The 12,303-nt window shown below is 34.2% G+C and overlaps 1 protein-coding gene across 2 annotated transcripts in view; it reads right to left on the minus strand.

The window, feature by feature from the left end:
* LOC140061360 (papilin-like) overlaps window positions 1-12,303 on the minus strand; it is a 52,080-nt gene that overhangs the window by 17,472 nt on the left and 22,305 nt on the right. For both annotated transcript variants that reach the window (XM_072107873.1, XM_072107874.1), the window contains exons 9-16: window positions 8,295-8,421; window positions 7,590-7,927; window positions 5,314-5,484; window positions 4,002-4,172; window positions 3,721-3,906; window positions 3,191-3,323; window positions 920-1,040; window positions 54-190 (exon numbers count right to left, since the gene is read on the minus strand). In XM_072107873.1, coding sequence (XP_071963974.1) covers window positions 54-190; window positions 920-1,040; window positions 3,191-3,323; window positions 3,721-3,906; window positions 4,002-4,172; window positions 5,314-5,484; window positions 7,590-7,927; window positions 8,295-8,421 — 1,384 coding nt within the window. The remainder of the gene's footprint in view (window positions 1-53; window positions 191-919; window positions 1,041-3,190; window positions 3,324-3,720; window positions 3,907-4,001; window positions 4,173-5,313; window positions 5,485-7,589; window positions 7,928-8,294; window positions 8,422-12,303) is intronic.

Here is a 12,303-nt window from a genome sequence, read left to right on the forward strand (position 1 = left end):
TGGAACCTCCTTGCTGATCACTCATAACCATCACTCTCCACTACATCACTTACCTGGTGCAACGGTAGCTGGTACCACTATTGGTGCTATTGTTGTAGACTCCACCTCATCATCACATCCTTCATAGTCAACTCCACTAGCAGGTGTTGTACCATCCTGACAACATCCATATATGGTTATTGCACAGTCTCTGAAATTTATTAAAAAGTATGATGGTAAATGTTCATCTGGTTTGTAGTATTTTTTATTTATGTATTTTTAAACATATATGTATTCAAAGGCAAAATACTGAAAAAATGACAATGCTGTGGGTATCAGTGGCTGGATCTCAATGGAGATACAAAAAAAAGCTAAATCAAAACGATAAAGTACAGCCAGAAAAGTTAGCAGAGCTTTCGAGAAACACTAGCCCTTCATCAGTACATATTAAACATTTATATATCTATACATGTTGGGGCGACTTTTTCTCATTCTCACAGATTTCCTCATATTTATCGTTTCAAACTAATAAATTCAATTTCAGTATAGTCACCGGGCGGTTTAGAATTAATGTTCTGTGTATGTGTTTATTACAGGAAAACAACATATTTGGTATAGATTGAATGAATCGAGAAACTCTTTTTAACAAACCAATATTGAAATCAAACTTAAATGGTAAACTATTTGAATTTAAATATTAAAAATCAAATTCAAACTAGAAGCAAACAAAAACCAAACCTAAATAAAACATTGTAGTCTGCTTGCCAATCACAGGCTCTTTCACAGTTATTAGGCCTACAAGGAAGCCACCTATAGACAATACAAGTGTCATTGTAGTCTACTTGTCGCATGCTCTTTTACTCAGGCCTACAATGATCATCCATAACATAGGGCTTAACTACTATGTCCTTAATAGTTGAAATAAAATAATACACTATACCTGACTGGTGGACACCCTTGTTTAAATGGTCCAGAAGCAGAAGTATTGCTATTCCAACAACATCCAAATTCAGTCGTCTTGCAGTCAGTCTCTCTGAATTCATCTATGGGGTCAGCAGTTGCTAAGTAGATTTCAAGTAAGAAAGCTATTTACAAGGATGCTATCTAATCTCTAGCTATTTAATGATAGGATTTTCCCTCGATGGCATAAGCGTGGTACATTATATTATATATATATATTATATTCTGTAGTAAGGATATCAACATTAAAGCCACAGGGAGTGCAAACACAAAAATATGATTTTGGAAAACACAAGCCCGAGGAAACAAATATACCAGCAACAAACATTCTTAATCAAAACTCAATTTCATTCTACATAGGAATATGTGTTTATATAATGAGGTTAGTTGGCCTCCAAGGGCTATAAATCCTGTCTGACATGAGAATTTCTTTTCATGTTTTTTTCTCGCTTCCCACCACCTTCTGTCATTCTTCTTCCATCACTCTTATATCAAAATTTGACAAAAAACAACAAACTTGGCATCAGTAAAGAAACATTTTAGTCTGAATTTAGACAACCCATATAAAACCATTATGTTAAAAGTTTTACCCTAAATACTTAACATTCTTTGATGTCAAAGATACACCAGAATTATGTATTAAATCCAGTAACAAATAAAAAGGAAATAAGTTATCCAACCCTTTACACTTTTATCATAATCTGATAATCCTTCTTTTACAAACTATGGCTTTAGTGTGGATGGTAATAAAAAAGAAAGAGGATACAAAGGATTGAAATGTCATTGTCAAGGTAAAGGACAGTGATAACACATCTAGATTTAGAATAAACGATTGATTATGTATCATATAACCCCTTCCGTTCTGCTAGACTAGGTGTGTTCAACACCCAGTAAATTATGTCTGTTATGAAAGAAACATGTGTTCACCTTTAAGCCGATATGGGTGGTTAGTTAAGCAGAAATAATATTAAAATGGCAAAAAATATTTTAATAAATTTATAAATATAATAATAAAGTAGAAGATGTCCCTCCTTAATTCTAAAATGACATTGATCCTACTATAATTATATTAACTAAACTAAATGAAGTTTGTTGCTTGGTAAAAATCTAAAAAAAAAACGAAAAACTGCATGGAATCCTCTTTAAAATGGAAATAAACAATTGTCTGGATTTACAATTTGCAAATTAAAATGTCTTCAAGTCAACAAACATATTCATATTTTTTTTCAAATATCTATAAATGAATATTATATAACATTTCAAACTAATTTAATTGGATCAATGAGCATTTTTTAAGGAATGACAGTTCATCTATAAAGCTCAGTCTACACTAACAAACTAGTTTGACAAAAAAAGTGTGATGTGTCTAAATATGGTAGTGATGAACATCATCAAATTTTATAGTGTAGACAGAGCTTTACAATTTAAGTTCATACTTGCAATATTGTGAACTGGTTACAGGTGGTGCCAAAATTGAATGCATAAAAGAAATATAAACATAATAGAGTTAGTAAAAATAAAAAATTTATTAATTCTAAAAAACAAATAATGATGATAAATGAAATGAATCTGTTAATACTACTATTATAATTGTATTTAACTAACTATGTAGTAGCTTTGCATCAGGGAGTTGAGTAATTGGTCAGATGTTTGCCCTACTCTGAGGTAGGAGTAGGAGCTGTGGCTTGGTGGTTATGATGCTTGGCTACCAATCTAAGGGTCCTGGGTTCAAGTCCTGTCATATGTCAGGGTTTTTTTCTCATGACAATTTACAACTCCACTCCCAAAGACTTAATAATAAGTCTTTGTTTATGTAGAGCATCTTGTGTATATGTTTGTCTTGTGAAATTATGAAATAGTTTATCCATCCTGTAATTGGCGGGTTACTCGCTGTTGGATGAGTATGAAATAAAATTTAAAAAAATAAATAAAAAAATTTGTTTTCATACTACATTACATTTGAGAATACTTGGGAAAAAATGTGCAAGTAATTCTCAGGTGGGATTCCAACCCACGACCTCGAGATCACCAGACTGGGGTTTATACAGTACCTCTAGACCACCGAGCTTGCGCCGATGGCTAGGGGTTAGATTCGAGTCCAAGTGGAGTAGCTTTGCGTCAGGGAGTTGATTAATTAACATCGTACCAATCACTACTATTATAAAATTAACACTAAAGTTCATTCCAACAAAAAAACAAAATGAATTTAAAATTTCTGTTGATACTTTTTGACTGGATATGAATTTCTTACTTTCACAATCATTGGGAGTGCATTCTTGTTCCTTATTAGGGCGTTTGTTTTGGTTGCAATCTTCCATGGCAACGGCTTCACCGTCGATCAAACACATTAAAATCCGCACCTTTGAATTTGTTTCACATGAGCACTAAAACAAAATCACAATGTTTGTAAAATTACACATTATAAAAAGATATTGGTATAGTCTACAGGTGTATGTATTTAAAATCTAATTTTTCCATGGACCTAAAAAGTAATCTAAATTTTCCCAGGGACCTAAAAAGTAATCTAAATTTTCCCAGGGACCTAAAAAAGTACTCTAAATTTTCCCAGGGACTTAAAAAGTAATAAAATTAATCCCAGGGACCTAAAAAGTAATCTAAATTTTCCAAGGAACCTGAAAGTAATCTAAACTTATTAGTTTACTTATAAGTATTTAAATTCTTCCCAGGGTTCTAAAAATAAACTAGATTTTCCCAGGGACCAAAAAAATTAATTTATATATTTTTCAAGCATAACATTTAACAATCTCAATCACTTCATACTTTTGCCCAGGGACCTGTTAGCCAGGTGCCTGATGTGCACTCCTTCTTATTGCAGCTGTCATAATCTAAGGGCTGTGACTTTGCATCACAGTACGAGTTTTCCACAATCAACCAATCACCATTAGGGGTGTATTGGCTGCATACGACGTGCCTAGTCTTCACCCCTGAGCCACACGGTCTGGTACACTGTGGAGTCAAAAAAAGGAAAGCAATTAATGAAATATAAGGGTGTCAAAGCCCACCATCATCATGTTCAGTGAGAAAGTCACTGTAAAACTTACCTTGCTCCACTCTGTGGTCATCCATTTATATTCACAAGGACTGCGAGAGCATGTCCTCGTAATGATAGGTTTACGGTTTGAGAAGCAAAAGGATTCTGGGTATAATTGGCCAGTTTGGCTCATACAATGAATGGATCTTGATTTCACTCCATCTCCACAATCTTCTGAGCACTGCATGATGTAAGAAAAAAAGAACATTATTTTCTTTTTTTTTTTTTTTAAAGGCAAAACTTAATTATTGGTCTTAATATTTAAAATTACACAAGTATCACCTCGACTATAAACATAAGTTGATTCCTTGTATAAGCCATACCGGGTACAATATTTATAATCTAGAGATTCGAATCTAGCTCGGTGGTCTAGAGGTATGAACGCCAGGCTAGTGATCTGGAGGTCGTATCCCACCCGAGAATTACTTGTAAGTGTTATTAATGTGCATGTAAAGTACACAAGTACGTCAGACCAAACATCAAGTACTACAGAAAATGAATGTAGCATAACTCCCAAATTGCCAAGAAATTCTCAACTTTATTTTTTTTAGAAACACATGATGTACTGACTGCAGACTTGATTTTGTTAGTTAGTGTTCATTCGCCATGCAAACCTTTAAACAATATTTAAAGAGCACATATTCACAAGCAAAAGTGCTTAAGGCATAATTGTAGTTATTGGTATTTGGGATTTTAGTATTCAAAATGTGCTAAAATACCCCAAAGGGCCTTATCTACTTGATCTTTAAAGTTGAACTGTTTAATATAATAATATATAATTTTGCATAATAATACTTATAACAAATAAACACTAGACTAATTTACAAGGCCATAAAACCCCATTAATTTTGAAAGCTGACTATAAAAACAATGATACGTCAACGTTGGCTTGTAAATGAATACAAACAACAGGATAATAGTTAAATTATAATTCCCTTTTCAAACACAGAAAACACTTCGTTAATAAATTACATGGTACTGTATATATAAAGCAAAAAGGTATTTGATAATTCCAAGGCCGGATTTTTCTTTATAAACATTTTGTGGAATACGATGGTATTCGGAGGTCGTATTAAGGTGAAAGTTGGGAATGCTGTTAGTTAACGATCCCGATTATTAGGTATTAAGGGAAGTGGGAAATAATCCTATCAAATTGTCTATAAGCCGAAATTGAGGATGTTTATGTAATTTTATGGGCCTATTGGTCTGTCAACCATTTAATATTATATTGAACTTTAAGCAGGATAGACATTTGTCCTATATAATTTTAACCATTGCATTCCACATTTTTAATTTTAATTTCTTGAATGTTGAATACTTACCCTAGACCATTCCTCCATCATCCAGTCCACGCCATCACATGGCCCCAAATCGCAACGCTTACGAGTATCTGGTTTTGTCGTATAATCGCAGTAACTGGATGACGTGGTATGACTATCAATTTGACAGACCACTTCTCGGACTTGAACCCCATCACCACAAGTCAGAGAACACTACACAACAGAATGAAGGCTTGATAGTGATGACAGTTAATAAAATGCTCTGTTAAATTTGTGCGTTATTAATAGTCGAAAAATCTCATTTTAAAGCGCTTTGAAACCATCTGCTGATTGTCAAAAGCGTTATACTAAATAGTGTAGTACATCAATTATTATTATTCTGCTGTAATACTCTCCTGGTCTGTTTTTACTCGGGGTACCCGAGTCTAGGACTTACTCATTTTCTCCTCTTCCTCCATCTGGACACTATTGAGCAAAAAGTGCGATTTTCAAAGTACTACTGTACTCCTCCCTTATTCGTTGTAGTATTGAGCTGGGATTTCGCATGAATATACTAAAGGCACATGTCCTCAAAGCTATAGAGCCGGATTTTTCATTTTCAAACCAGATGCAGCCATATGACGTCTCGAAGATGGTACCATATAGCCGTATTTGGTAGGTTATTGATGTGTATGTGACGTCACATCCCGTCTTATGACGTCATTACAGCTTCATTTGCTGTACACCGAGTATCGCACATTCGTGCTTATTTTGTTAATTAATTTGTTTAAAGATGTATTGTCCCTTTGACTAATTCCCAAAAAATAAAAAATAACAGATTTCGAAAAAAGGTGGGTCATTTTGAAGTATCATAATAGTTATTAACTATCACCAAAAATTTTTCAAAAAAAAAAAAAATTTAACTGAAATACAGACGTTTTTTTGTTAAAAAAATAACTTTGACTTCCAGTCAAAGTTTTCAATCAAAACATATCCCATAATGAAACGCGCTTGTTTGGCTACTCTGTTTGGCTACTCTGTTTGGCTACTCTGTATGCATAATCATAAAACTTCCTCATGATCTGTGTGAAAATACCTTCTTAACCGTGACGACTTGTAAACAATCCTAATTTAGCATATGCATAATGCATACTCATGGTTTGAAATCTTTGTTTACTTTCGCTCGTGACGATTTTCCAGATGAAATGTAATCAAACTAATTTACCTGTTAATTACGTAAACTTGTTGTTTTTGGCTCAAATTTTCGACTAAAAGTGAATAACTTTAATATTACTTTGATATGGCCACTTTAAATTTAGAATATTTTGACCTTCATTTTTTTGTGTTTAAAGGGACAATACATCTTTAATTAAGAAGCCACAATGTGTCACACACCACACAGCGTAAGGTAGTTATATGCGGCTTCTTGGCGTAGTGGTTATCACGTTTGCTTAACACGCAGAAGGTACCTGGTTCGAGCCCGGGCGAAACCTTTTTTTTTTAATTTTATGGTGAAAAGTACTGTATACGCAATATGATAATTATACACAGTATATCTTATTTTTATTATTTTTTTAAATAACTATTTTGTGTAATCGGTAATTATCACTTTTACACATGTTTCTTTTGCTTTGTGCTTATTACCATATTTATTCTGTAATGTAAATGGATTAAAAAACTTTGTGTAACCCACATTTTTAGTGCAAGAGGTTTCGTAGTGTAGTGGTTGTCAAGTCTGCTTAACAACACGCAGAAGGTCCCGGTTGTTCGAGCCCTGGCGAAACCTATTTTTCTTTAACTTTATGGTGAAATATACTGTATACGTAATATGATATAGAGTATATCTCGTTTTATTACTCGGGGTACCTGAGTCTAGGACTCTCTCATCTTTTATTCTTCTTCTACCATCCAGACACTATTGAGCAAAAAGTGCGATTTATAAAGTAGGCCTACTACTCCTCCCTTATTCGTTGTAGTATTGAGCTCGGATTTAGCATGAATATACTACATGGACATGTCCTCAAAGTTATAGAGCCGGATTTTTTAATTTCAAACCGGATGCAGCCATATCACGTCTCGAAGATGGTACCGTATAGCCGTATTTGGTAGCGCGGTTTTTGATGTGTATGTGACGTTATATCCGGTCTTATGACGTCATTACAGCTTCTTTCGCTGTACCCCGAGTATTGCACATTCGTGCTTGTTAGTTCTACTTTTCAAATTGCTGACAGTCTTATGCAAGCAGTACAAGTGATGAATCTAAGCAGCTTGCAAGTGACATCTATTCAATGGGCAATCATTTCTTCAATGTCCAATTGTTAATATCAATTCCTACTTACCCCTGACCATGGTCCAGAATTCCAATAAGGACACTCCCTAACTAAACAATCACGCATAACTTCGGGTTGTTCGCCTAATACAGTTTCACAGAAATCCATCGATACAGCTTCACGTGTACCGTCTGGCATTTCTTGCTCACAATGCACAACCCTGTATTCTAGCCCTTCTCCACAAGACTTAGAGCATGAGGTCCATTGACCTTTGATCCAGCGAGGAGGACAGGGTTCAGTGTTACAGTTTTCGATAGTCGACGGTCGCTTGTCTTTGTCGCACATGTAGTCTTGTACTCGCACTTGATCTTCGTTGCGATTACAAGATGCAGTTCTTTCTCTAGTACCTGTCAAAAATAACGTACTTGATTATTTAACAACAAGCTTGTCTACATTAGTAGAAATGACACACACATGATCTATTTTTAGAGAAAGATAGTTTTTTTTAGATACACATTTTTGCTATTGCACGCATCCATACACACAGGGTATCAAAATGACCAGAACTTTACTGGGACGGTTTTAAACAATATCACAAGTTTCCCTAAGTGACATATACCATAACCCATTGAACATAAGCAAAAATCTTAGGCCTGCTTGTCCATATTTTACAACAGGCCACTTGTCCTTATCATGTGGATGAATATCTAAAAGTTCTTGTTCTGGCACAACTGGAAAAAAGCTGTCCCTGTTTCCCCCTACCCCTTATCTTACCTCCTCCACAGTCCCTTGAACATTGGCTAAATGAGGTTGTAGTCCATGAGTACGTCTCCACAGTTCCCATTCCCACAGGTACATAGTAGCTGTATGTTATGCCTTGATTCTCATTCCTTGTTATTAGCTATTGAAAAAAAATATATATTATTAATATAAAGCTTGATTGCTTAATTTTCTCTATCTCTATCTTAGTACTCTCACTTGTACTGATGAAGGGTTGTGTTGCCCGAAAGATCTGCAAATTTTTCTGGCTGTTTTACTTCATCGTTTTTAGTTTTATTGCTTATTTTAATTTGTATCTCCATTAAAATCCAGCCACTGATATCCACAGCATTGTCATTTTTTCAGTCAGTTGCCTTTGGATCTATATATAACAATCAATAAATGAAAACAAGATTCTGATTCTTAATTTCATGCAGAAAGAAATTGAAATCCGCAGCAAATCAAACATTTAGAAATGAAAATCTAAAATTTGATTAAATAGCATAAAAATAACAATTTATGTTTAGTTGGGCACGCAGTGTGATGACATCACACTGTTTTATAAACATAGTATTTTGACAAATATTTACAAAATAAATAAAATGTGTAATTTCAGGAATTTGGTACACCCATGAAATATTATTTCATAAAAATCCAAACTGTAGTTTGACAATTATTAAGAGAACTGGGTCAATACGTTTTTATTTCTGACTATTGATTGTCAAGTTTATAAGTTTATAGAATTTGTTAAAACTAAAAATGCACCTATTTCCTCTTTCTCCATTCCCATCTCCACTCCTTCAAAGCTTATCATGTAGATATAATTACCATGACTATAAATATACAGTAATTTTGCTCTGAAAAGTGAACATGAATTTGCACAAAGTTTATAGATTAACATCTTTGTTTGAAAATTAATAAATACCAAATGTTCAGAAAGTTGAATCATATAAAATTTTTTATTAATTGATTTAATCCAAAACTACAATTGTTGTCGATAACATCTGAAATCGTTATCGGAGTGATGTGAAGAATGATGTAATAATAACTAATGCCGCAATCTCATGTTTTAATATGGTTTGCGATCCATAATAACCATCGAGGGAAAACTCTAACAAATATATTTTTGAATAATCATGGTAATTCAAGACGACGACAGATTCAACAACTACGTATTGTTGCTGATAAGTAATTTGGAACCCTCACAAGAAAATTCTGATACAAATAACGTCAATAATGATTATCATGACATTTCTGTGAAAAAGACGACTACATTCATCATCTAAAGGTTTTAAAAAGAGAATATCACATTGGTACTCGTAGAACCATATTCAGGAAACACCCCTATTAAGTGGACACTTCTCTGTGAAAGGCAATATAATTATGGTTTAAGGTAAGGCCAACCCCTAGTTAGAGGACACCCCTTTTTTATAAAGAGGATACATTAGCCATGAAGGTGTTCACATAATTGGCCCTAATATACTTTGCATATTACAAATGAAAACAATATTGTTTGTTATGTACACATTATTTTATATAAAGGACCAACAGCTTTTCATCTCTTCTAAAGGACAGGGGATAAGAATATATGATCTTACATGAAAATATAACAACACAGGCTAGTATTATAACAAATCAAATTAACTACCACTACAGTATTGACAAATCAAACGTTACTTGATTATATGTCAATCAAAGCGTTTATTCGTAAAACTGTTCTACCTCTGGCTTAACCAAACATTCCGTGTAAACTTTACTACCTCTAGCTAAAAAAACAACCTCCTAAACTTTTTCATTCATAACTCTTTTTTTTTTCCACATCAATAAATGTTATTGTTTTTCACCTATACTACCTCCTATGTCTATATAAGTTAAACAAACATAGGACAAATTGAATTGAACAAAAATCAATGAATAAAAAAAAAAATATGACCGCTTCATGGACCTTAAAATATTCATGTTATCATAACAGTATTTGTTAAATGGCTCAAGTATATGCCCTACTGGGACAAGGAATTAGATTGTTTGAATAAGTTCCCCATAGGAGAAACACTACTGGGAATAGAGCCAACCATGAGTAGTATTACTCCTACAGTATCCTATTAGTGTCATGTTAAATTAAATTTACTATTGTAAATTTAGTCTAGTAGTAGTATTACCGTTATGTACTTGTTATGTGTATTAAGCCAGCCCTCTTGAATCACAGCATTGGTTCACGTTTTGCATGAGGTGGTATGGGGAGTGGGAGGAGAGAGGAAGGAGGGAAGGGGATATTGAGGGATTAGGGAAAGGAGGACAGAAAGAGCCAGAGGGAGGAGGAGTAGAAGGGGAAAAAACAGGAGGCAGAGAGAGGAGGAATAGGAAAGGGAGGAGGAAATATTAGAAGTAGGCCTGGGATTAAACCAGAACTAGTTAGTCAAACTACTGTAAAAAATATTTTAAGGGAACATTAAATAATTAATAAAAATGTGAGCTTATATCCATTTCAAATATTGGTCAATTTGGTTTAGGGAGGGAAAGAAGGAGGGGGTGTGGGGGGGACAAAGTAAAATGAATGATTTGGAATATTGCACGTCTGTATTTAAACATTCAAAAGATTTTAAAATGTCGTATTTGTGCAGGAATATGTAGTTTGCATGCTAACATTTGTATAAGTTCTTAGGTTCATGTTAGATCATGTTTTAATGTTTGTATTTATGATCTACTTTATATATAACTAACACTTAAAGCATTCAATGGAGTTGATAACACTTAACCTTATCAATATCTTTTTATCAGTACTTTTTATTTAGAAAAGAACTCACAAGGTTTCATTACTGGCAACAAAAACTTTTAAAGCGTCCTGGAGGGTTATACCACTCTTTGAAGATTTGTTATTCTTGTAAATCATGTTATTTGAGGGCATCAAACAGGGTGTTAAAAGTCCTTAGGTAACTCAACATGTCTTTGTTTTCACTATTATTTCAGCAATTGAATTGAAAACCAGCATATGAATGGCAGTTTAAGATAAGCCAAACTTATTTGAAAGTAGTAAAAAAATATACAAACAATATTGTAGGCATATCTAACAGTGGAAAATTCAGGATTTGTTGAACAAACATAATATTGGTAGTCTAGTCCAGCATTCCGCAGTTTTTCAGTCAAGTTGCACACTTATTTGCAAACTACAGAAAAATAGTATCAGAGAACCAGTTGGTAGGTTAATAAATCCATGTCCTAAAATGGGATTACCACTTGTATATTAACAACGAACTATGCGTCAAAAGCGTCCATTGCCCAGATGTCGATTCCCAATTGTGTGTACAACGCTACGGTACTCGACGCGCATCAACATAGGGAAAAAACTTGTAGATGTAAAATGTAATCAGTATTGTAGATTCTACAAACTGAGAACATTTCACATATAGATAAATGTATAATTGATAAAAATTTCAGTATCTGAAACAATTTTGAGACACCCATCAATTTTTTTTCACGACCCAAACACTGTGTTGCAACCCATAGGTTGCGGAACGGCGGTCTATTCAATCAGAAATAGATATCAAATATGTTGTTGATAATTTAATCATTTTAGCTGTCAAAAGTAGGAGCGTGTGGATCTATTGCTACAACCTGAGTGAGTGGCCGAGCGGTTAAGACAGTGGAACCGTAATCACGTAGCCATAACATCGGCAGGGGTTCGAGGCTCACTCACTCCATGGTTCTGGTGGTAGAACGAGTCTTCTCGGATAAGGACTATAAACCGTAGGTCCAGTGTACACAACTTGCTCGTGTGCACTTTAAAGAACCTAGTACATCTTTCGAGACGAGTAGGGGGTTACTCCGGTGTAGTAGTACATCACAGCCACTGATCACCAACTGGGCCCTCTGGGAGATCAGTCTTTGACTGAAGAGGTCACCCAGTATAAAGATAAAACAAACAAACAAACAAACCTGAATCTGTCCCTGATCTTTATAATAATTTAAAAAGCATGAAGTATTCATTTGTTTAGGTTGATTTCAATTCAATTCGTCTAATTGGACA

This window comes from Antedon mediterranea, chromosome 10, assembly GCF_964355755.1.
Source record: "Antedon mediterranea chromosome 10, ecAntMedi1.1, whole genome shotgun sequence".
Taxonomy (NCBI): domain Eukaryota; kingdom Metazoa; phylum Echinodermata; class Crinoidea; order Comatulida; family Antedonidae; genus Antedon; species Antedon mediterranea.